At 39.3% G+C, this 26,564-nt stretch overlaps 1 protein-coding gene across 1 annotated transcript in view; it reads left to right on the top strand.

Annotated features, from left to right (window-relative positions):
- Positions 1 to 319: 319 nt before the first annotated feature.
- LOC134529179 (myb-like protein X) overlaps positions 320 to 26,564 on the top strand; it is a 48,649-nt gene continuing 22,404 nt past the window's right edge. Inside the window, exons 1-3 of the mRNA XM_063363015.1 lie at positions 320 to 440; positions 5,126 to 5,239; positions 11,962 to 12,075. Coding sequence (XP_063219085.1) covers positions 5,143 to 5,239; positions 11,962 to 12,075 — 211 coding nt within the window. The 5' untranslated portion in view covers positions 320 to 440; positions 5,126 to 5,142. The remainder of the gene's footprint in view (positions 441 to 5,125; positions 5,240 to 11,961; positions 12,076 to 26,564) is intronic.

Raw genomic sequence — 26,564 nt, 5'->3', positions numbered from 1 at the left:
ATTAGATTATACAAATGAAAAAATAAGTTGTTTTTTAATATATAATTTGTAAAATAAATTTAAACTACCATACATTTCAATGATAAAATTCGCTACTAATTGAATAAAAAAATATTTACAAATAATAAATTAAGTTTTTCCTTTGCAATCTGAAATTTTTAAAAGTAATTTTATTTCCCCGCCTCTAAATAATGTCATTGAGTTTAAAATGTTTAAATCTCACTAATTTATAACTTTAGGTGGGAATGTTTCTATATGTTTGAAAATTTCGTCAATTAGTTTTACGATGTTGGTAGTGCTTTATCTTTGTTCATTCTTGTACTTGCAGTGATATTGCCTTCAAATCAGTTCAGGTCGTTTTATTTTGTCAGTAATAATTTGGATTTGCTTTTATTCACATTTATTATATTACTTTTGAAATCATTATTACTTTTACATCGGTAAGTTACATTTAATGAACTATTAAGTTTTTGATTGAATTTGTTTTGCGTTTTTTTTAGGTTTCTGTTTAATCACTTCTCACTTCTAAATATTACTGCAGTCTATTAGGGTATAATGGTTAAGAGATTTATTTGGTACATTTGTGACTAAATTATGTGTTATTTTAATAATACTTTTATAATCCTTATTAGGAATTCGTAAATCGGACTAACGACAAATGTACATACCTATATGTTAATCCACATTTAAGCTTAAGAATTAAAACTTAATACAACTTAACGAAAAATTTATTGCAAATTTGTAAACAACTGGCTTAGTTGTTAGTCGTAGGGTTTGCCATGATACATGTTAGCAGGAAAGTTAAAAGAATTATTTAAATTATGTAGGTCTACTCTGTCAATGTGTTTCTGTAAGACACTGTCAGAAAACATACAAATACTGTGAAATTTAAAGAGTTTTTGTGGGCAGAAAAACAATACATTTACCAAGGTAGGTCCGGCTAGTTGTACAAATGTGGTTGCTACATAGGTACGTTTTAAATTTAAAGTAGGTAGTTTTAGTTGAAAAGTTTGTAGGTACTCAGTTGTAAATAGCTATTTGTAGCAGTATTTAGTCTCAGATGCACACTTCATGTTGATTTTTCATTTTTTCAGTCATTTTTTTTATTTAAGGGTTATTTATAATATTTTAACTTGATATGCTATCTACCTTGCACTTGTTGTTGTTTCACAAATATTTCTAACATATGTTCAAGTAGTCTGCATGTAAAAAGTTGTGGAATTGATTAAAATTATAAACCCTTTAAGGTGAACTCTTAATAATCCGTCTTATCCGTCCGTCAATCACGTTACCGGCAGCCAATGATGACTAGGAAAATTCCATCCATCTGTCCATCAAAACCTTACAAAGGTTTAACTCTTGATGGACGGATGGATGAAATAACTTACAAAATATTTTCAAGACACCTCTTGGCTGCAACCTTTGCTATCTTAAAGGTTTGTTAAGATTTGTTTGACTGATTTCATGTACTTAATGATTTTTGAACTTACATTGGAACACATTTTTATGTTTGATATTTGATACCAAAATTTCATGATAAATAGAATTGTAAGATATTACCTATTTAAAACTTAAAAAAGTAACATTAAATAGAGCCTAAAAGTTTTGTTTTAATGATTTATAAGTACCTAACTTTATTGATTACAAATACAAATAAGAGAAATTTTCACGGCTATTCAAACCTTCTAGTCAGTTGGCACCATCAAAATGTAAAAACATTTTCTGTATGCAGGGATTGTTGACAGACAGATGTGACGGATCATTAAAGAGTTCTCCTTAACGTGACTTTTTACACCCAGTATTTTATACTAAGTGTTTATAAGAGGAAAATATTAATAACGAATAACAAAAATTTTTGAATTAGTCTTTAATTAAAAGTTATCACAAATAAATAAAAAAATATATATATATCCACATGACATGTGAGATCACTGTTTCAGTAGAACTGCTGACCATGACGGTTGGCAGTAACTGACAGAAGTGAAGTCCGGCAGTGACTGCCAAGGTATTTTGATCAAACTGCTTGCCACAACTGTCGTGTGATATGTGCACTTGAATACAAAAAACAGCTCATATACAATGAGTGTAAAATGTATTTGTATACTGAGCTTTATTCACAAAAAATAGTGTAATTCTATCGTACAATACGTGATCCAAAAATAAAGGTTATCAATTCTTTTTTTCTAGATAACACTGAACGAAAAAACCAATGTATAAGAATATTTTACTTTTCAAAACAAAAAAATAATGAATTAAATCTTTTTTGGATAGTACAAAAGTATTTGTACAGACATTTGTTCATAATAAAAATGAAATTAATATTTTGTTGGACATCCTTTCGCATTGCAGTCTTCGTGGCCTCGAATCAACAAGATTTTTGGTGATGGTAGGAGAAATTTCTTCCCATTATTTTTGTAAAACCTCGATGAACTCCGCGTGATTTGAGGCTTGTCTTTCACTGATTAAATTTTCTAAAAGACTCCACAAATACTAAAAAGGATTTAGGTCCGGTGATTGGGAAGGAGTATGCAATTGGCCGGGTACATTATATAATAACCAATTTTTGGTATTATAAGCAGTGTGCTTCAGATCGATGTCCTGTTGAAATGTTTTCAAGTCCCAACTTTTTTTGCACTCACTGCTAAATTATTTTTTTAAATGTCAATGCACATCTTAGGGTTCATTGTTCCTTCAATAACATGTAACGTTCCGACTCCTGCAGCACTCATTCACCCTCACACTCTTCCCGAACCAAAACCCTGTTTGACAGTCAGTATCAATTGACTTGGATGCATTTCGGAGGTTTTTTGTCTTCGCCATATTGTACGCCTCCCATCTGATCCGAACATATTAAATTTACTTTCATCTGAGAAGACGACTTTGTTCCAGATATCGCTATCTTTATTTCTGTTTTTTTTTTGGCGAATTCAGGTCCTTTTTCGCTATTAGTTTTGTTAACAAAAAACATTTTCCTCATGACTCGACCATGATATCCATTTTTTACGCAAGATATTTCGAACTGTACTAATTGAAACTTTTGTATTTCGATCTTGCATGGTAGCAGTAATTGTCGGAGCAGGTATTTTAGGTCTTTTTTGATAAGACACACTATAAGTCTTTCATCGGTATTTGAAACAGCATGTGGTCGATTACTTATTTACCCTTTTTTTACCATTTTCGGCTTGCCAAATTGATCAATTATGGATTGAATTGTTGAGCGTGCTCGACCAAAGAACGTTGAAATTTGCACAAGAGTTTGGGATTGATTATGGAGCCGAACAATAGTTCTTCTTTCTTCCTTGGTAGTTTCTTTTCCTTTATAACCCATTTTTGACAAGTAAAAAGTAACAACTGAATGAAATATGCAATTTTTGTCTACAGAAATGGAGGGAAGGGCAAACAGAAAGATGTAAACAAATGTAGGAACAGTGTTCCAGACCTAACATTGAATGTTGTTCCTGGTCTGATAATGTATGAATACTTTTTGTACTTCTCGAAATCACTACATTTCGTAATTTCTTTGTTCCAAAAACTAAATATTCTTATTCATTAATTTTTTTGTGCAATCTTATCAAAAGGATTTATAATATTTATTTGTTTATTGAATTTTTTTATCAAATTCTTTGATAGAAATACACTCACTGTAAGTTTAAAAAAAAAAAGGTTCTAGCTATCCTTACAGTTTTTGTGTTTGAGGAGGTAGAGGAGGACATGAACACTTCTTAGAGATTGACTCAATTAAACTTTTTCAGTGTTGGGGAAAAAGAATGAATTTTAAGCAATGATAACAAAACATTTTATGAACAATGAAGAGATGTTCAGAAGTTAATTTAGGCCACCCCCTTTGGATTTTTAATTTGGTTTCAGTTTACTGTTCAGGAAATATAAAATTGTGATTTAAGACCTAAATTTTTGTAATACATTTTTTTATTATTGTAATATAGCCCATTATATTTTTTTTTTAAATAATAGTAATATTTAAAAACAAAACTGAAATTGCACCATAGAATACATCATGTGGACAAAATACAAAGAAGTATGTATAGGCCAACCTCTAAAACAAAATTATTGTAATAAATACACGTGCACATTCCCTACATTTGTCACTTTCTTTTATATATATGTACTATTTTATATATTCATTTTGCGGAAGTATTTGTATCTACAATCGTAAAGGATACGATGATTACTTGCATGCTCAGCAAGTTTTTCGTCATCACTTTCACAAAATATTTTCTTTGACACGTCAAATAACTTCTGTCCAACTGGACAACTTGACTGAGTTAGCCTAGAAGCCTTGCTTTCTCATACTGATAAACCATAACTATGCTGTTTACTCACCATTAGTTGAATTTAGATGTTACTTGTCAGATGTGTCGACCAAGACAGTCCTGGACAGATTGACTAAATGTCTATATTCCCATGGCTTATGAAGCTCTCTGATGATCGGGTTTTCTTTGTTGTTACTCTTAAAATGTTTCTGAAACTTCATACCTATCATCATGACCTGCCATCATAGAAAAAACATGTTTGCAGCATCAGCTCGAGTGTTGTGCCATTCGAAATTTGTCTATTTTCCCATGTGGTGTGTGACTGGCCAGTTCCTATTTTGCTCGCTCCTTCTCTGATGTCATTAATGTGATTCTGTCACTGTCAAACTTAATATAAGTTGCCTCAGTGTGTCTAATTTAGTAATTTACAAAAACAAAAAACATCATCACTCCTTGATTGGACTTAGTTATTAATTATCCCTGATTTTAATGGCTGTGTCAGTATTATTATTAAAAAGAAATACACATAAAATACATATAAAAAGTAACTAACGGAAACACTGCTGGTACACATGCACTGCTGCCAACCGTCGGGGTTGCTGGCCCACTGTTTGAACGGCTTCTGGCGCACACACAATTCTACAACCAACTAGCCAATGATTACTTACAAATAATGTTAACATTTGGTTTGAAATCCTGTATTTTGTTTAGGTGACTATTTTTAGTTAATTTTTGTGAATCCTCTCTTCTATTCTATCTGTAACACAAAATATATAAAAGTTAACTGACACAGTCATTAATTTTTTTTTTAAATTAAAGTAGCTAGAAATTGAAGGTGGTTTTTGTAATTTCAGAACTTACCACCATACAAATGAACAAACATTCAGCTGAAACTGCATCTGTTGAAGAAGCTACAGATTTTAATGCTCCAGAACCACATGATGCAATAAATATAGGCCCAGATGCGAGTAAGTAATATAATGGTCATAATGTTTTAATATTTTTACATTTGTACTTAAATTGCAGAAATTTTAAGCCTTACCTTCTCTATAAGCCACTTCTTACCAACATATTTTAACCAATGCGAAACATGCAGTAGCGTAGCCAGGATTTGTGTATGCGGGGTGTTAAAAAGCATGCGCCCCCCCCCCCCCCCCACCACACGTATTAAAGCGGGGGTTCAGGGGTCCTCCCCCGGGAAAATTTGGATTTTAAGATGTAAAATAGTGCTATTTTAGCAGTTTTCGGTACTTAAATTTAAATATTGTAATGGTATAAATTTTATTCATTTTGAATATGAAATTTGTTTGAGTGATAAATAAGAAATTAAAATAAAGATTTTTGCTAAAGGGGGGTTTGAACCCCTAAAACCCCTCCCTGGCTACGCCCCTGGAACCATGCAAGTATCAAGTATTTATTATAAAATACTATAATAGTTTAATTTCATGGTTTTCAAATGGATCAAGAATGCTTTATGATTAGATTGATGTCATGAGGCGAAAGTCACTTAGCGGGCACTGGATTTCGTCTAACCTGTCAAGGAGATATGTAGAGAATGTTGATGCAGATCCGTTTTAATGACAATGACATGGAACTATCTGTGTGTTACGGCATAGTTTGTTAAATTATTACTGTAGTCATGGTTAATATTACACACTGGATAGAATCATTTGAATATAAATAATCTTTCAGTGCCAAAAGCTTTTTGTTGTTGAAAGTACACATTTTTTACCAACAATCTTTAAAACTGTTGCCTACAAATGTAATAATTTAAGTAATTTTAAAAAGTCTTACATGGGGTTGTCATTGGGAATATTCCACTTGATCAATTAGTTATAAGCTAGGGACTGTCTGTAAATGTCTCATAGACGTGCACAATTTTATTGCAAATACTGTTTGTGTTTGCTCCTGTCTGAATGAAAGAATGTTAGTTTACATGCAACATATTCTACAAACAAGCATAAATATTTTGTTAAAGAGGAAGTTCAAATAGAATTATTTTTTTTAAAGCAGTGCATGCCTGGACTTGTGACAGGCAAGCCAGCATTGCTGTCACCCAATGTGACTATTCACTGGCTGTCATGGACACAGTGGCTGCCACAAACCAGCCCTTAACACCCGGATTCACTGTGCCAGGTTCCAATGCTAGGATATTGCATATGATTTCACAAAAACACTAGCTACCCTAGACATTGACATGAAAAATTATATGGGCATATAAAATTTTCATTATTATTATAGTAGTTCATTATACATGTACTACTTTAAAAATGTTAGTTTTTTTAAAATTAAAATGGTAAGGCCTACGTTTAAATTAATTTGATTCATTTACAGACCTCGGCCTACTTCTGATGACTATAATCATGTTATTTTTTCACACTATCAGAGTTAGTATTAGTAAATAACAGCTTCAAATTGTGTAAAGATTATTAGTTCAAAACTTACTTTTACAGAAATGACAACCTGATTTTGGTAGGAAATTTCTAGTTGATATTTACACATATACTAATTTAAAAATTTTCCGGTAGGTATAGATGTCAGTAATAAATAATTTAAGCGGTTTAATTGGGTAGTTTTTGTTCATACGTACTTTATACATGATACTATGGACTTACTTTTGGTACGTTTTCAGTGTTTTTCACGACTCTTGCTGTGGGTAACTGAAAACTGGCAGAGGGTAGAGTGCATTTATTCCTCTTGACATCATAGGCTTGCCACATTGTTGAGAAGCTTTTCAGAAAAAATTTCAAACAAAGTCTTTTTTATTAAAAATACCTACTTAATTAAAAGTGTAATAATTTGTAAATAAGTTGTAATGTAACAGTCATTGCTAGAAGAATGAAATTAACTAAAAACTGTGCCATGTTTTCCATTGTTTAAAAAGAGAGGGTTATCAGCAGGTTATCTTTCTTACGTATTATAAATTTATCAGCACATGTTTACCACTATTAAAAAGTTGTGTTATGATTGGTGCAAGAATGAAGCTAAAACCTGTGTTATGCATTTTAATTTTAATGTGCAGGAAAAAACATTTTTTTCGCTAAAACAAGAGAATTTTGTTGACCTGCTTGCTTTCAAGAAAAAAAAATTGTCTGTTAACATCTGAAATAGGAATATAATTCCTTTAGATTCAAACTGTAACTGTTCCTTGACATTGATGCAATACTGATAAAACAAAATATGATATGATACCGGTTCTGATTAATTTCAAAATTGGAGAATTTTTATGTTGAAGGAATATTTAATATATACTACACTATAACTAACTAGTGAGATAAGATGTCACCGGGTTAATGAGGGAAATAACATTTTGGATGTGAATTTGGTTACACATCACCATGCACCCGATGAGTCTCTACACCACGTGGCCAAGCTTAGTTCAGTTGCACTTCTTGATTGAAGTCCAGTTGGTCATATACAAAAGGATTAGTAAAGCAGTTGGCCAGCCTGAGGTAGGCTTTGGAAATAAAAATGAAAGCATTTATGAAGATTTCCATCACCTGAGTTACGATACACAGTTTATACAAGAGTGAGGCTCCCAGAGTGTAGTGTCATACTCCAAATGGCCTATAAAGGCGAGTGGTGTAAGGAAGGTGCTTGCTGGTGCGAAGATGCACACGCTAGTGATAGGGTCATAGATTACAAGACACTTAAACAAAGCAAATATAGTATCAAATAAGCAACTGTGGCACTGTGGTGGGATCTGTCAGAGTTGACAGGAAGAAACTGTCCTTCTTCAGCTGCATGGTCTTGTGGTGCTGCTTTCGAATCACAATTTCTCGTGCTGACCGGAAATGATGATAGAATGGCTGCTGTTCAGTGTCAGTGGTTGAATCAATAATGCTAATTAGAGTATCTAACGCATCTCTGGCACTTGATAATTTTGATTTTGAGAGGGGTTCTAATTCCTCTTCTTCATCTGTGCTATGTTCTGTGTTAGGATACGTAACCTCTCGAACAATTTCTTCGTCAGGCAGTATCTGACAACGAAGTTCTGCCTCGTCAGCATGTAACCACTCGCTGATATCTGCTTCTGTGGGGCCAGTTTCGCCACATGTCAACAATGTCTCCTGGTAATCAGTGGCCTCGAACCCCATAAAGTCGTGCTCTACTCTTTGTTGAAGGGAAGCTTATTCCATCCATTGACTAGCGTGGACATTTTTTTTTCCCTCCAAGCCGAGGCCCAATTGAAAATGGCTGACGTTATGTTGTAGGCCCGAAGTTTTTGCAGTGTTCTCTGGCCCCGTGTGTCCTCTTTTTCATCTTGTGGTTCTTCCAATACAACCATCACCTTAAAAAAGAAATTTCTTTTTGTAAAATATCTTCGAGGCCAAGATAATTCCCTGATCCATAGGCTGAATCAGGGATGTTGTGTTTGGAGGCAGTGCCATACACTTAATTTTGCCGTTACTACTACACATCTTCTCACTTTGGGGGTGGGAAGGGGCATTATCGACGAGCAACAAAGCTTTGACTTCATCGGGAGAAATCTTCAAAACATCCTCCTGGAATCGACGCACTTCATGTACAAAGTGGTTTTGAAACCAGTCGTTTGTGATTTCTTGTGTGAACCACGCATTCTTTGAGTTGTAATAGTGAACAGGCAGGTTATTCATAATGTCCTTGAGGACACGCGGCTTGCGAGATTTTCCCACAACTGATTTAAGGCGGTGACTTCCACCAGCGTTTGCACACAGTAAACCCGAAAGTCTCTCCTTACTAAGTTTTCGTCCAGGTGCAGTACCCTCATGCTTGTAAGCCTGTGTGTTTTCTGGTAGTGATCTCCAAAACAGGCCCGTCTCGTCAGCGTTGTATAGTTGTGCACGAGATAGGTTTTCTTCTTCAAGTAGATCATTAAGCCGCATTCTAAATGGCTTAACACTAGCAGTATCAGCACTTAGGGCTTCGCCAAACATCCTCTTGTTGATTATGCAGTGTCTGTTGCGAAAACGCCACAACCAGCCATCACTTGCTCGGAACTCTATGTTCAGGTGCATCGCTAGTCTTTCAGCGGCTGCTTGCAGCTCTACACCACGCACTGCAACGCCACTTGATCGTTGCTGTACATACCATTTGTAAACTGCTTCTTCAAGATCTGTTTATGTAGGCTGCTTAAGCCATTTTCTGCTGGAAACAGTTTTTTCCGAGTCACACTTGAACACAAACTGCTTAAACTTGTCTTTACTTTTTTTATGTCCGACACTGTTTGTTTCTAGATACCGTACTCGAGACATAGATTCGCCACAGAAACACCATACTGAATTTTTTTTATCAGTTTTAATTTTTCAGCAACAGTCAAAGTCACGCACTTTCTTTTAGACCCCATTGTGAAATATAAATGTTAATAACACGAAAAAATAGCGGCGTGCGGAACTCGGGAAGTGTAATGAGTGTTAACAATAAGCTAGCCGAAAGAGGGGAAGAGAAGGACGTGTTCTAGCTAGCGGCCGCCCGGCTATGACACCACGTCTCCGCCGGCAAGGTAACGTTGTCAAGTCTCTGACATCCGAATTGCCACTTTTTTCCCCTTCAAAGAATCGGCCCATACCACGCTGTACATACTTTGTTTTTTTGCACATTATTGAACACCGTCATTGCTATTGTGGTGTCTTATACGTTAAAGAAATTAATATTGTCTGTTGCAAATTTTTTAAATTTATTTATTTATTTATTTTTAATGGTTGTCCGACTTATCCGATGTCCGGAATATCGAGGTCCGACTAATCGAGGGTTAACTGTATTTTTTTAGCTATCGCCAGAGCATTTTTGTGGGCTATCGTCTTTCCAAAAAAGCATTAAATCAATATCAGGGTCTGTATTGGTATTAAATAAATTATTTTGTATATGTTGTAATCTACTACTTAAATGAAGTTTTCTTTAGTTTTAAAATGTAAAGATTTTATGCTATTTTTAATTAATTTCAATGTTAATGACTTTTAATATTTAACATTAAGGTTACTTTAAACATTCAATTGTTAATGTGGTCTGGTAGGGAAGCATATGTTTTAAGTGCAAATTGATGAGAGTTACCCTATCATGGAATGAACAAACAAAGACTCAGTGGAATGCTCTACCTCAGGGTATAATGATGACCTTGTGGCAGTTAAGATATGTTCCGTTCATTATTACAGAGCAATATCCTATCTGAGAGTGCAAACACACATAATACAGTTACACATTGTGTATTATAGGCTATTTAAAGCACCACACTTCTTCTACCTCTGGTAAATTAAGATAGTATGTGATGAGGTTTGTCTCACTTATTTGTTACATAATGCAAATATAACTCAAACAGCATGCTCACAACTCACTTCTCCGAGAGCCTCGGTGAGAATTGTAGTCGAATTATAACGAATGGAACAGCGGTAGTGTGCGACACATCTAAATGATATGGCGGGCGAAAAAAGACAAGAGGAAGCCAAATGCCTATCGGCACCAGAGTGAGCATTAGTTCCAAGATTGCCAATCACTGTAGGTATCAAAAAACAGTTACCATAAACAATAATAACACCTTCAGAAAAGCAAATTTTAAATGCACCATTTTGAACTGATTAATATAAGTTAGGGTACATTGTTAGAATTATGTTTAAGCCTAGTCAAACTTACTGGTTGGCACCCTAACTCTGTAAGAATGAAGGAAAAGGGAATGTGAAAAATGGGTGATATGGTAACAAGAGGTACAAAAGAAGACCATCCTCTTTTCCTAACAACTTTAAAAACGAAAAAGGGTGGATTTCAATTAACGGAATAAGATATTAATTATTTTCTAAAATGAACTGTTTTTATTTTATAGCAGTGGCAAGATGCTATTAACATCACTGGATTCCTTTCTTTTAATTTGAACAGATAGGAATTTTTCACATAAGCAATGCCATTTCTAACCCCTAAGAGTTTGACAAGAGATGCCTTAAAGTTTTGGTGTCAGTGTTGTTATAAATAAATAAATTACACTTCAAATTGACAAAATTACTGAACATTTAACTTCGGACATAGTAACTTTTAAGTTTTCATAAAATTGCCTTAAGCTGATACCTAACTTCAACAAGTTAAAAGAATAAGCTATTTTTCTAATGAATTAAATTACCATTATATCCTTATAGACATGTCAACCTTAAAGTTAAAAAAACAAATACTCATAAAGTCTAAGTGAATTTTAATAAATTTATTTTCTTTTCATCTAAAATAGTTGATTTATACATTAAAGCCATATAGATGCGAGAAAAGAGGTGCTACACTTTGACTGAGTTAGCCTAATAGCCTTAACAAAAACAAAAAACACATCATCTCTCCTTGATTGGACTTATTTATTAATTATCCCAGATTTTACGGGCTGTGTCAGTATTATTATTAAAAAGAAATACACATAAAATACATATAAAAAGTAACTTACGAAACCACTGCTGGTACACATGCACTGCTGCCAAACGTCGGGGTTGCTGGCCCACTGTTTGAACGGCTTCTGGCGCACACACAATTCTACAACCAACTAGCCAATGATTACTTACAAATAATGTTAACATTTGGTTTGAAATCCTGTATTTTGTTTAGGTGACTATTTTTAGTTAATTTTTGTGAATCCTCTCTTCTATTCTATCTGTAACACAAAATATATAAAAGTTAACTGACGCAGTCATTCATTTGTTTTAAAATTGAAGTAGCTATAAATTAAAGGTGGTTTTTGTAATTTCAGAACTTAGCACCATACAAATGATCAAACATTCAGCTGAAACTGCATCTGTTGAAGAATCTACAGATTTTAATGCTCCAGAACCACATGATGCAATAAATATAGGCCCAGATGCGAGTAAGTAATATTATGGTCATAATTTTTTAATATTTTTACATTTATACTTCAATTGCAGAAATTTTAAGCCTTACCTTCTCTATAAGCTACTTCTTACCAACAAATTTTAACCAATGCGAAACATGCAGTGGCGTAGCCAGGATTTGTGTATGGGGGGTGTTAAGAAGCATGGCCCCCCCGTATTAAAGCGGTGGGTCCTGGGGTCCTCCCCCGGGAAAATTTGGATTTTAAGGTGTAAAATAGTGCTATTTTAGCAGTTTTCGGTACTTAAATTTAAATATTGTAATGGTATAAATTTTATTAATTTTTAATATGAAATTTGTTAGAGTGATAAATAAGAAATTTAAATAAAGATTTTTGCTAAGGGGGGGTTTGAACCCCTAAAGCCCCTCCCTGACCACGCCCCTGGAACCATGCAAGTATCAAGTATTTATTATAAAATACTATAATAGTTTAATTTCATGGTTTTCAAATGGATCAAGAATGCTTTATGATTAGCTTGATGTCATGAGGCAAAAGTCACTTAGCGGGCACTGGATTTCGTCTAACCTGTCAAGGAGATATGTAGAGAATGTTGAAGCAGATCTGTTTTAATGACAATGACATGGAACTATCTGTGTGTTAAGGCATAGTTTGTTAAATTATTACTGTAGTCATGGTTAAAAATACACACTGGATATAATCATTTAAATATAAATAATCTTTCAGTGCCAAAAGCTTTTTGTTGTTGAAAGTACACATTTTTTACCAACATTCTTTTAAAATGTTGCCTACAAATATAATAACTTAAGTAATTTTAAAAAGTCTTAAATGGGGATCATTGGGAATATTCCACTTGATCAATTAGTTATAAGCTAGGGACTGTCTGTAAATGTCTCATAGAAGTGCACAATTTTATTGCAAATACTGTTTGTGTTTGCTCCTGTCTGAATGAAAGAATGATAGTTTACATACAACATATTCTACAAACAAGCATAAATATTTTGTTAAAGAGCAAGTTCAACAAGTATTATTTTTTTTAAGCAGTGTATGCCTGGACTTGTGACAGGCAAGCCAGCATTGCTGTCACCCAATGTGACCATTCACTGGCTGTCATGGACACAGTGGCTGCCACAAACCAGCCCTTATCACCCGGATTCACTGTGCCAGGTTCCAATGCTAGGATATTGCATATGATTTCACAAAAACACTAGCTACCCTAGACATTGACATGAAAAATTATATGGGCATTTATAATTTTCATTATTATTATAGTAGTTCATTATACATGTACTACTTTAAAAATGTTAGTTTTTTTTTAAATTAAATAGTAAGGCCTACGTTTAAAGTAATTTGATTAATTTACAGACCTCGGCCTACTTCTGATGACTATAATCATGTTATTTTTTCACACTATCAGAGTTAGTATTAGTAAATAACAGCTTCAAATTGTGTAAAGATTATTAGTTAAAAACTTCACTTTTACAGAAATGACAACCTAATTTTGGTAGGAAATTTCTAGTTGATATTTACACATATACTGATTTTAAAATTTTCCGGTATAGATGTAAGTAATAAATAATTTAAGAGGGTTAACTGGGTAGTTTTTGTTCATACGTACTTAATACATAATACTATGGACATACTTTTGGTACGTTTTTAGTGTTTTTCACAATTCTTGCTGTGGGTAACTGAAAACTGGCAGAAAGTAGAGCGCATTTATTCCGCTTGACAACATAGGCTTGCCACATTGTTGAGAAGCTTTTTGTTGTGTCCTTTCGTAAGTTGGCAGCAGTGGGACATGTTGTTGTAAACAAAAGGTGTTTATGGCGGGACGCGGCTACGACGGGCGCGTCAGGTTGTGTGTTGTGTGTGAATAACGAGGTGCAATACGAGTACCATGAATGCTACGATGTGCGGCGTTAGTGTCATCAATTCAACACTGGCGACGAGGTCGGAATAACCACGCGTTTTCGGGTCGCATCGGGCACCTGATAATCCGCGGCAGCATAACCTAAATGGCGTCGTGGAACTGGTTTGGTGAGTTTGTTCCGGGCCGGGATGCCTTGCAGACGTACGTGGAACGGGTGAAATACCTGTTTATAGCGAATAAGATTACGGACAAAGAGGAGCAGAGAGCCATATTTTTTATGGTATGCGGGGCCGAATTGTGCACTTTAGTGGCGTCGTTGTGCCTGCCGAAAGCAACCAGTGAAGTGGATATCACGGATATTTTAGCAGCATTGTCCAATCATTTCAACCCCAAGCCAAGCGAAATTGTGGAAACTTACAAATTCCACAAGCGAGATCAACAGGAGGGTGAGTCCATCTCAGAGTATATGGCCGAGCTACGGCGTCTGTCGGCCCACTGTAACTTCACAGATTTGAACAGGGTGTTACGGGACCGCCTGGTGTGCGGGGTGCGCGACAGGACACTGCAGCACGCAATGTTGGGCAAGGTTGATTTAACCTTCCAGTCCGCCCTGGACATGGCGACTGCGGCTGAAGCAGCGGGTCGAAACGCAAGTGATCTAAGAGGGGAAGTGAGCGGTTTGACGGGAGCAGTAAATCGGTTAGGTCTCGGTACCTCCAAGGACCGGTACACCGGACAGAACAAGTCTAACCTGGTTTGTGAGGACGGGCCACACAGGCGCACACTCGAGCGGCAGGCTTGCTGGCGCTGTAATGGATCGCACAGTCCAGAGAATTGCAAACACCGTTCCTCAAAATGTAATTATTGTTCCAAGCTGGGACACCTTGAACGGGCATGCATATCGAAACAGAAACACGGTTCCAGGGCGCAGGGGACATCCAGATGGGCCAAAACAAACCCCAGTAGCGGGGCTTTACATGTAGCGGATGGCCCAGATACAGCCGGCGAGCACTCTAGCCTGTACAGTCTCTACCAGTTACAGGCAAGCACCCCCAGAAGTCACCCGCCATTCAAAATGTGGGTACAGGTGGACGGTAAAGACCTAGAAATGGAGGTGGACACAGGGGCCGGATTTACCGTTATAAGTAGCAAAACATTTGAGAGGTTATGGCCGAGCAGACCAGAGCTTAAGGCCGCAAATCTTCTTCTCCACACTTGGTCCCAGGAGAAGCTGCGGGTACTAGGGGCACTGGAAGTGCGTGTGCAGACGAATGTTGCAGACGTACAGTTACCACTCTTAGTGGCAGATGGGCGTGGACCGAGTATACTGGGGCGGAGCTGGTTAGAGCCCCTCGGAATTTCAGTGGAGGGGTGCACACCATGCACTCGTTAGTAGCAAGCATGGCCGCACAGCACCCCAACGTGTTTGCCAGCGCAGACCTGGGGCACTATGTAGGGCCCCCAGTGAGCATAGACATTGAGCCAGATGCCAGACCAATTTTTCGTAAGTGTCGGCCTGTGGCATTTGCACTGCGCGATGCCGTAAGCAAAGAGATAGACAGACTCGTGGAACAGGGAGTGTTCGAGCCAGTAGCTTATTCTAAGTGGGCAACACCCATTGTTGCTGTATGCAAAGCAAATGGTTCTGTCAGATTGTGCGGCGATTACAAGTGTACTGTGAATCGGGTGTGCCAAAGCGAGACTTACCCTTTACCAACTACAAATGAGGCTTTTTCCAAATTGGCCGGTGGTAAGATGTTTACTAAATTAGACTTGGCTGATGCATACTTGCAGGTGTCCGTGGATGAGTACACTGCCAACCTACTGACGGTAAACACCATGAAAGGTCTGTATCGGGTCAGGCGGTTGCCCTTCGGCATCAAGTGTGCCACGGCGGTGTTCCAGAGACTGATGGAAACCTTACTAGCAGGGATAGAAGGGGTCGCGGTGCTGTTAGACGACATCCTCATCATGGGAGCGACCACTGAGCAACACTGGCAGAGGGTCAACCAGGTCCTGGGTCGGTTAGAGGCAGCTGGGTTACGATTGAAGGAGAATAAATGCGTGTTTGCCGCACCATCCGTTCAATTTTTGGGGTTCAGCGTAGACAGTGCTGGCATACACCCAACAACAGCCAAAGTGGATGCTATACACCTTGCACCGGCACCCACCTGCAAAAGGGAACTACAGGCTTTTTTAGGGCTACTCAACTTCTACGACCGTTTCCTACAGGGTAAGGCCAGCATAGCCGAACCACTTCACCGTCTCCTGGATGCTGGGCATAAATGGGAGTGGACTGAGTTTCATGAAGAAGCTTTTCACGCTGTAAAAGAGTTTCTTCAGTCAGACGCAGTCTTAGTACATTACGATGCAACGAGGCCGGTGTCATTGACATGTGATGCTTCAGATTACGGCGTGGGGGCAGTTCTGGCTCATGTGGAAGAGGATGGGAGTGAGAAAGCCATAGCTTTCGGGTCGCGTACATTGCACAAACATGAGCGTAACTACGCACAAATAGATAAGGAAGCGCTCGCAGTAATGTTCGGGGTGGTAAAGTTCAGGCAATATGTGACAGCGAGACCCTTCACAATTATCACAGACCATCAACCCCTGTTGCGGTTGCTGGACCCCACCAGGCAAACGCCAGATTTTCTATCGCCGAGGTTGCTACGTTGGAGCCAGTTACTGTCCATGTTCGATTACAGGATCACATATCGGCCAGGACAGAGCATTGCACATGCGGATGCTTTAAGCAGGTTGCCGTTGAAGGTTACGGAAGTCCGCCCGCTGCGGGAGACGTGTTGATGTTGGAGGCATTGCCAGATCCCCCAATTGAAGCAGCCAGGATTGCTGCACTGACAGAGGCAGATCCAGTATTGGGTGCGGTCAAGAAGTATTGTGGTGGCGGCTGGCCACAGAGTGGCGCAGTGGCTGATGAGCTCCGCCCGTACTGGACACGACGGGACGAGTTGTCCCTGTACAAGGGGTGCATCCTTTGGGGCAGCAGAGTAGTTATCCCCTCGGCGCTAAGGCAGGACCTATTAGTAGTGCTCCACGCAGCTCACAATGGCGTGGTGAAATCAAAGGCAATAGCACGCAGCTACATGTGGTGGCCGAAGATGGACGACGACATTGAGAGAATGATAGGGCTGTGCCAGCAATGCCAACAGTCACGAGCCAATCCACCCCAACGTGTACCCGCTAATTGGGAACCAGAAACCAAACCATGGGCCAGAGTACACATAGACTTTTTTGGACCGTTCCAGGGCAAGGTTTTCCTTCTCGCTGTTGATGCCTACTCCAAGTGGCTGGAAGTCAGAATAGTAAGGTCCGCATCATCAGCATGTGTGGTGCGCGAACTGCGGGACATTTTCAGCATTCACGGGATTCCAGAATGTTTGGTCTCTGACAATGGATCCGCACGGAAAAATGGTATCCGGTTAGTGCGCACAACACCCTTTCACCCCTCTAGTAATGGACAGGTACAGCGCATGTTCCAGACGGTCAAAGGGAAACACTGGTGACTGGCAGACCCGGCTAGCACGAACATTGTTCGCACTGCATACCACCCCAGTCACTGGAAGTCACAAGACTCCAGCTGATCTGCTCATGGGTCGTGCCCTTAGGACAGCTTTGGACCTGATTCAACCGAACCCCAGCAAGTCGCCCTCAGTACAGCCAGCAGCTGAGCGCCATAGCAGACACTTCAAGGCAGGGGACACAGTGTGGTACAGGGCTTACTACAAGAACGCCAAGTGGTTGCCTGGGACAGTACTAAGCGCACAGGGTCACCAGATATTTATAGTCAAGGACGACATCGGAGGAGAGCATAGGCGCCACAAGGATCAAATCAGGCACTGGGTGCCCAGAGGATCGGCTGAGGCAAATGGGCACCTGCCTGCGAGGGGAGGGCCAAATGAAGCAATTGAGACATGAGCCGCGGTCCAGGTTCCACCTAGGGGAGAGCAGCCCAAGGGTGAGCATGGCACTCGCAGCACCCATGACAGGCGGCAACAGGCAGCAGTAGAAGACTCCGCAAGCTGCGAAGACGACACAAACCCCTTTCGGGAATTCAAGACAATTGAAACCATTGGCAGCGGTACCAGCTACGTGGAGCAGCTCATCCAGAAATCCATCGAGAGGGATCCAGCCAGCGTCTGCATCAGGGGAGGACCAGCTTTGGGAGAGCCCATCGCAGAATGGGAGCACAACGCCACCAGTGACTCTGGGAGCGACAGTGCACGGCTCGCCCAGGATCTGGAACCATCGGAGAGCGACCAGGCGGCTGGAGCACGACGGTACCCACAGAGAATCAGCCACCGACCCAAGAAGTGGGAGGACTATGTACTGTACCACTAGTGTAGCATAGCGTAGTAAGATATTTGGTTTTACTGTACTGTTATAGGAAACTTTAGTAGGGAGGAGGTGTTGTGTCCTTTCGTAAGTTGGCAGCAGTGGGACATGTTGTTGTAAACAAAAGGTGTTTATGGCGGGACGCGGCTACGACGGGCACGGCAGGTTGTGTGTTGTGTGTGAATAACGAGGTGCAATACGAGTACCATGAATGCTGCGATGTGCGGCGTTAGTGTCATCAATTCAACACTTTTCAGCAAAAATTTCAAATCAAAGTCTTTTTTATTAAAAATACTTAATTAAAAGTGTAAAAATTTGTAAATATATTGTAATGTAACAGTCATTGCTAGAAGAATGAAATTAAATAAAAACTGTGCCATGTTTTCCTTTGTTTAAAAAGAGAGGGTTATCAGCAGGTTATCTTTCTTACGTATTATAAATTTATCAGCACATGTTTACCACTATTAAAAAGTTGTGTTATGATTGGCGCAGGAATGAAGCTAAAGCCTATGTTATGCAATTTAATTTTAATGTGCAGGAAAAAACATTTTTTTCGCTAAAACCAGACAATTTTGTTGACCTGCTTGCTTTCAAGAACAAAATTGTCTGTTTATGGGCCTATGTTGACATCTGAAATAGGAATATAATTCCTTTAGATTCAAACTGTAACTGTTCCTTGACATTGATGCAATACTGATAAAACAAAATATGATATTGTTAAGATTTACCGCCGGCTCGTAAAGGATAGCCCAATTAAAGATTTTTATCACACACACAGTTTTATTTATTACCACTACTTGTCACTTACAAATAATCTTCTAAATTGGCAAATAATTAATTACACTTAAAGAAATGTCAATTCCCCAGTCACTCGTTTCTCACAATCCACGCTGGGCCGCACCTCTGGTGCAACTCCTGCCGCAGCACCCCTCGTGGGTCTCCACCCGGGGACTCCGACGCCGCACTCCGCCGCCGCCGATACTTGCCTTAGCCGATGATCCCACTCGACGCCTCGCTCGCAACTTCGCTCGGGACATCGCCGCGCCCGTGACTCTATCGTCCGGAAACTCCGCCACGGGAGAACTCCCGACTGAACTCTCACTGCTCACTCACTCTCAACTGACTCGAAGGTCGGCCCAACCTCCTTATATAGCCCTTGGGTTCCCGTCCAGAACAATCGGGCATGTCTCCGAGATATCGCGCGACCTTCGCCGTCGAAATATCCAGAAACGCGTCGTGAGTCCTGTCGAAGGATGCGGCGGCTGCTCAAAGAAAGCCGATAAACGCAACAAGCATCGGGTTCCCACAAAAAGCGCCGATAAACATGTCTGAGTCCTTTTATGGCGCAGTATGGCCTCTTTTACGTAACTCGATCTGAGGCAGGTGCGTGCTGACATGAGATACCAGGGAGAGGATGCGGGTGGAAGGGGGCGCAGACAAGCCGAACGAGCGCGGCGACGCCAAGCACTACAGCCAAGCGCGATCGTAACAATATGATACCAGTTATGATTAATTTCAAAATTGGAGACCTTTTTATGTTGACGGAATATAATATATACTACACTATAACTAACTAATGAGATAAGATGACACCGGGTTAATGAAGGAAATAACATTTTGGATGTGAATTTGGTTACACACCACCATGCACCCGATGAGTCTCTACACCACGTGGCCAAGCTTAGTTCAGTTGCACTTCTTGATTGAAGTCCAGTTGGTCAATATACAAAAGGATTAGTAAAGCAGTTGGCCAGCCTGAGGTAGGCTTTGGAAATAAAAATGAAAGCATTTATGAAGATTTCCATCACCTGAATTACGATACACAGTTTAAACAAGAGTGAGGCTCCCAGAGTGTAGTGTCATACTCCAAATGGCCTATAAAGGCGAGTGGTGTAAGGAAGGTGCTTGCTGGTGTGAAGATGCACACGCTAGCGATAGGGTCATAGATTACAATACACTTAAACAAAGCAAATATAGTATCAAATGAGGAAAACACATGAAATCCAAAATACACACATTCAAGCAGTGTCGAAGCACATAAACTGTTGCCAACCCTCGGGTTGCCAACATGCTGTTTACAAAGCAACTCGCATGTGCATGCACACATACTCAAGCAGTATTGGTGATTGCTCCAAGGAAAAGACTCAGTGCATCAGGCTAAAGGGCACAGTAAAGTAAAAAGACCGAATATCGGATGAAAAATTTTCTGCTTAATCTCTGCCATTTCATATCTTCAGTGGATAAGCAAGGTCCTGAGCACAGGTTTTCACTCTCAAAGTCATCTACTTTTGTGCAAAGCGATTCCCCAGTTTTAATGACATCTACCAATTTACAGACCTCCATAAAAATTGATCTTGACATCCAGCTATTATTGATCCAGTCTCCTTGGGAGATGATTTGAAAACATTCAGTAATATCATTAATAAAATATGAAACCTCCAAAAAAATCAGGTTGGTCAATGTACAAAGAATTAATATTAACTAATGCATGATAAAAACTGTTGAAAACACCAATATATTCATGAATACCAGGAGCACGCGTCACATGCCCATCGGCTATGAACATCCTGTAACAAGTCACAATCTTGCCCAGCTAAGACGACTACTGCTCCTTGCACATACATAAACACTGGAAAAACAAAATTAGTCTCATCGACAGTATCAAGTAGTTAGGTAAAAAATTCTGTTTACGTGTTGAACATTAATAAACGAGTTTATTACTTTTGAAATTTATTCCTCTCAAACAAAAAATACATTTGTCGGGTGCGACCTCATGGTCCAGCCCTCGCACAATGACTGACGAAAGAAAGATCACTGCAAAACGCACAGAAAATTCACTTAACTGGGGTCTTTCCTGCAGAAAAGCAGCTTTCCTATTTGGTATACATATTATTCTTACAGTTACCATTTCTGATTCCTCTCTCAGAAAGCTTCCACTGGTCCTCTCACACATTGCCTTCTCTTTCTAACCTAAGACATTCTGGGATTCCTCAGTCAGATAGCTTACCCATAGTCCTGGCGAACATATTTGTCTCTCTCTTACCCAGTATGTGACAAAGTATCGTCTCTTTCATTTCCACCTTTACTGTGTCGGTCACGTCTTTCTGTCTTTCTTTTTCTCAACACAATACTCTCTGTTATAAAACCACTATGAAACACATAAGTAAAATAATAACTATAAAATTAACATTCAAATGCAATAGACTCTTGAAGTTCACTCTTATCTACATAGGTACTAACCTAGATTGAAAATTAAAAATAGTAAAAATATTATCAAGATGCTTTTCTAAATAATATATTTCAATTTCAAAATTAATTACAAGTATTAATAGTATTAAAACACAAATATAAAATCTAGGTCATTATTACCTTGAACTAAATAATCCGCTGACCCACCTAGTATCAAGAAAACATAATATTTATTCCTTTAACAAATACTCTTAAAAACTGTGGAGGGCACGGACTTTCCACGTAACAACTCGGTCGCTACGGCTTTGATGCCTTTATATTAGGATTATTAATTTTTAGTCTTCCATACAAAAACTAAAAACCATTATTTTTGACTGTTTGCCTAAATTTGTACAATTCCCTCTAAAGACTGCTGTTTTAATATCCTGGATTTTAAAGTCTTATAATACATTATGGCAGGATGAGAAAGTAAATCTATATGTTCTTGTATTGGCTAATAACTTAGTCCATTCAAAAGCACTTTTCAAACATGGCTGCATCCACTATTATTTCACTCAAACTAGTTTTCTTCTAAAACCAAACATAAAAGTTAAAAAAAAAATTCTTTGTAATTCGGTCACTTTCAACCCTGCTTGTTTACTGAAATAATTTTCAAAGAATGAGCCATGGCCTGTATGTAGTAAGTTATAATCCCAGAATTTGCCTGGAGTGATTTCGGGAAAACGCAGAACACAAAATCATAGTAGCTGGACAGGGATTTGAACCCAAGTCCACAGAAATATGTGTCCAGAGTCTCATTGCTCCACCACCTCTACCTTGCTCCATGAACTCTAAAATGTGAAAAACACAGAAATATTATTATTGGACTGTTTGAAATATCTGAACTGCAACATGATAGATGAATATTTTTTGAGACAATTCTTGATTCATCATAAAGAATCGAAAAATAAGTAATAATAAGTAAGAATAGTTTTTCCCAAATTAAATGTGCAAACCTCTTGAATCTGTTTAATTCAGTTACCACACTTTCACCCTTGTTAAATACAATATCACTTATTTGGCAGATCCAAACCTTAAGCTTGAGATGCTAGTTAATGGATAAAGAGGCCACTCCATACTATGAAAACATGTCATAGCAGTTCGAAAGTATTTTTTTTTTCTTTCAAAAATATTTCAGGAAACAGGTTGAAACTGTACCTTGCCTCAAAATATGTCAGGAAGTATAAAGTTTTTTTTATAAATATGCATATTTGATTTGAGGGCGTACTGGTGTTATGGTTCGAATTACTGGTGGAAATAGTGGGCGCCACCTCGTGAGTGGGCACGTGGACCCGGCTCGATACTCTTACTCAGGGCGTTACGTGGCCCGTGTGCGGCGAGATATTAGCCCTCCTGATATTTAATCCAGCACCTGTCCCTAACCGAGCCCGCTCTCAGCAACGGGCACGCTTCTAATTAACCGCAGTGGGCTCTTAGGGCGTCCCACACGCCGCTGACTGGGTTAAGGACCCAAGTGGCCCCCCGTACACAAAGACACGTGACTCACTTAAGTTGGTTTTATTTACTCACGTTACACGCCCTTATACAATCCTTCCTTGATACTGTTAAAAACGCCCGAGGCACGAATTGGTTTAGTTGAGGAGGCGAACCACACACGTGGTCACCTCAAGTCGTTACTTATAACATGGGTGATTAAAAACTCCGGAGAGTATAAGAATTTTTAATTAAACAGTCTCTCACACCGAGAGAGGCCCCGAAGATAGAATGAAAACGATTTGAATAAATTAACTTAACAGAACTATTTCTTGGTGAAACAATGGTGATGTCCTCGGGGTGTCTGCAGAGATGTCCGCTCTCGGCCGGCTGAAGAAGGAGACTGGGCTGAGACAAGGGCTTGCGGCAGGCAACATGGCGCCCTTCGCGCCGAGCACAATTACCGTTAACATCTTAGCTATTGCGTGCCCCGGGTTATTATTGAAAATAACATGAACTCTTTATAAAAATCAGCACATCACATCCATAACCAGACTGTCTGTAATTATTACTTATGTGGTAAAAATAGCTTAAATCAAGTTAAATGCTAGTTCCTTCGTCGCCCGCTAGGGAGCGTCCTTGTCCGTGCTTGCACGTATTTTATTCAAAAAACATAATATATTAATGAAACAAAAGGCACTCACATACAGAATCGTCGTGGCACTATTTTGGGACGAAAAGAAAAGGTTACAATAATTATTAATACATATAGGGATGCGGCGCACTGCAGCTAAGTGCCCTCTTGCTGGGCTACCAACACAATCACATACGCACGCACAAGCGGGAGGTTTGAACAGATATGGTGGTGTTTGGGCGGTGGCATATCGGGCTCAAAGGGGGCCGCAGGCCCGGACGACGTCAGATTGTTTTTAGAGACATACTAATTTTTCCAATCATGTATCTCTACTGCTCCGCAACACCATAATATCAAAATGAAGGATTTTTTTTAATTTTTAAAGTGGTAAATAAAATTTTCAGATTTCGTCATTAAAAATTACCAAAAGCGGTGTTAAAATTCACTTTAAAACACAAAAGCGGTGCTAAAAACTAAAAGAAAGAAAAAGAAAAAAACATGTGTTACTGTAAATATATCTAAAATTATTTAAGTTAAATAATTTTACTTGAACCTACTCATTACTGAATACCCTAAACAAATCGGTTACATATATTTATATGACAATACTTTTGATTTAGACACTGATTATTAGTTCGTTCCCATAAACTAATCTTGTTGTGATATGTGATGTTGGCATCTATGAGAGTTGGTATCTATGAAAGGAAGTGGTAGAGCGGCCAGTGGATCGTGATGTAATGGTGGAGAGTGAATGTAACATAATGAGTAGAGCGATTTTGAATAAATATGTGATAGTCGTACAGTGTAATGAGTTGATGTCCATTTTAACAAGGTGAAAACACAACATGGCGCAGTCGGTAGTAAATCGCATAGTGTTCGCAACGTGACCTTAGTGGTGTTGTTTCGTTGTTGTGCCACGTGGAGATAGAGGTTATACAGGTTTCGGCGCGATGGAATCGTTTAAGCCACCGCCGGCGCTGCTTCTAGATGGAAATCTGTGTGAACACTTTCGGCGGTTCAAACAGAGCTTTGATATTTTTATGCTGGCGACTGGATATGAGTCCAAACCATCGGCAGTCAAGGCGGCGATGTGGTTAAACCTCATAGGAGACGAGGCTGTTGAGTTGTTCAACACATTCGATCTTCCAGCGGAAGACCGTAGGGATTTTGAAAAGGTGTTGCGAGCATTTGAACATTATTGTAACCCTGTAAAAAATATCGTAGTTGAGCGGTACAAGTTTAGTTGCCGATCTCAGGAAGAGGGAGAGCCGTTTGACTCGTTTGTGAGAGATTTAAAAAAGCTGGTTCAAAGTTGTGACTTCAAGGACCAGACAGACAGTGTTGTGCGGGACAGAATAGTTTTGGGCATTCGGGACAAAGGGCTGCAGGAACGTTTGTTGCGTGAACCGGATCTCAGCTTGTCACGGGCAATGGAACAGTGTAGGGTGGCTGAGCTAGGCAAGCAACGTGCCGACGCTATACAAACCAAAGCTGTCAATCCTGTTAATCGGCGTGAGGATTCGTCGGATGATGAAATTCACCCGAGAGGAGGCACAGTTGAAACTGTGTGGCGAAATAGAAGAAAGCAGAAATCAACTGAACAGCAGCAGGTACGATACAAAGGGGGGGCTGAACAGAAGCATGTGCAACAAGGAAGTCCTAAGTGCCGAAGGTGCGGGCGGGTACATAGGAAGAATGAGTGCCCTGCCTTTGGAAAAAAATGTTACAAGTGCATGAAGTTCAATCATTTTGCAACCGTGTGCACCAACCAAGTTGAAGAGGTTAGGTTAACGGGAGGTGAGATGGAAGAGTTCTTTGTCAGCACATTAGAAGTGGCAGAAGCAACGACCGGGGTGGAGGATGCCAAGCCAGGCCGAAAGGAGTGGATCCAAGAAATGTGGGTTGAAGGTAAGACTGTATATTTCAAGCTTGATACGGGCTCAGAGGTAAATATCATATCACAGAGTATTGTGAAGCAGCTGGCTCGCCCAACCCAGTTGAAATGGTCACACATAACACTCGAAGGGTTCGGCGGCAAAAAAGTGAAACCAGTGGGTGTCATTAAGCTAATGTGTGGAGTAAATACAGCAGATGGTGCTCAGGAGTGCCTGGAGTTTGTTGTTGTTGAAGATGGTAGCTGCAGAATGCCCATTCTTGGACTGCCAGGATGCGTGTGTTTGAAGTTAGTTTCTCGCAGTTTTGTCCACACCTTACACAGTAGCGTTTTATCGGAAGATAAGTTCCTCTCAGAATTTGCAGATTTATTTCAGGGAGTCGGGTGTATTCCGAACAAGTGCACATTGGTAGTAGATAAATCTGTTCAGCCAGTTGCTAAACCACCTCGAAGAGTGCCCTTTGCCTTAAGAGATAGATTAAAAATCAAGTTGGACGAGCTTGTTAAGCTAGGAATTATTGCCAAGGTTGATCAGCCAACTGGATGGGTTAGCAACCTAACTGTTGTTGAAAAGGGCGACAAAAGTCTCAGACTCTGTCTAGATCCAGTAGACCTGAATAAGGCAATTTGCAGGGAGTATCACATGATACCAACATTAGAGGAGTTGAGCTGCCAGCTGAACAATAAGTCCATTTTCACAGTGTTGGACCTGAAAGATGGGTTTTACCAGGTGGAACTAGATGAGGAATCAAGTATGTACTGCACTTTCAGCACACCATTTGGATGTTATAAATTTCTCAGGCTCCCATTTGGGTTATCGAGTGCACCTGAAATTTTTCAACGAATAAACATGCAAAACTTTGGTGATATTCCAGGGGTACTAGTATACTTTGATGACCTCTTGATTGCTGCTGCAAATGAAGTTGAGCACGATCAAATATTGTTACAGGTAGCACAGAGAGCGAGAGTGCTAAATGTGAAGTTCAATGTACGCAAGATTCAGTTCAAAAAGAAGGAGGCAAGGTATTTTGGGCATGTGTTCTCCTCAAATGGTATGCAGCCAGATCCCGACCAGGTGCGAGCTATTCTAGCAC

The sequence above is a fragment of the Bacillus rossius genome, chromosome 2, assembly GCF_032445375.1.
Source record: "Bacillus rossius redtenbacheri isolate Brsri chromosome 2, Brsri_v3, whole genome shotgun sequence".
Lineage (NCBI taxonomy): Eukaryota > Metazoa > Arthropoda > Insecta > Phasmatodea > Bacillidae > Bacillus > Bacillus rossius.
The sequence above is the reverse complement of the archived record's forward strand: the minus strand, read 5'-3'. Positions and strand labels throughout refer to the sequence as shown.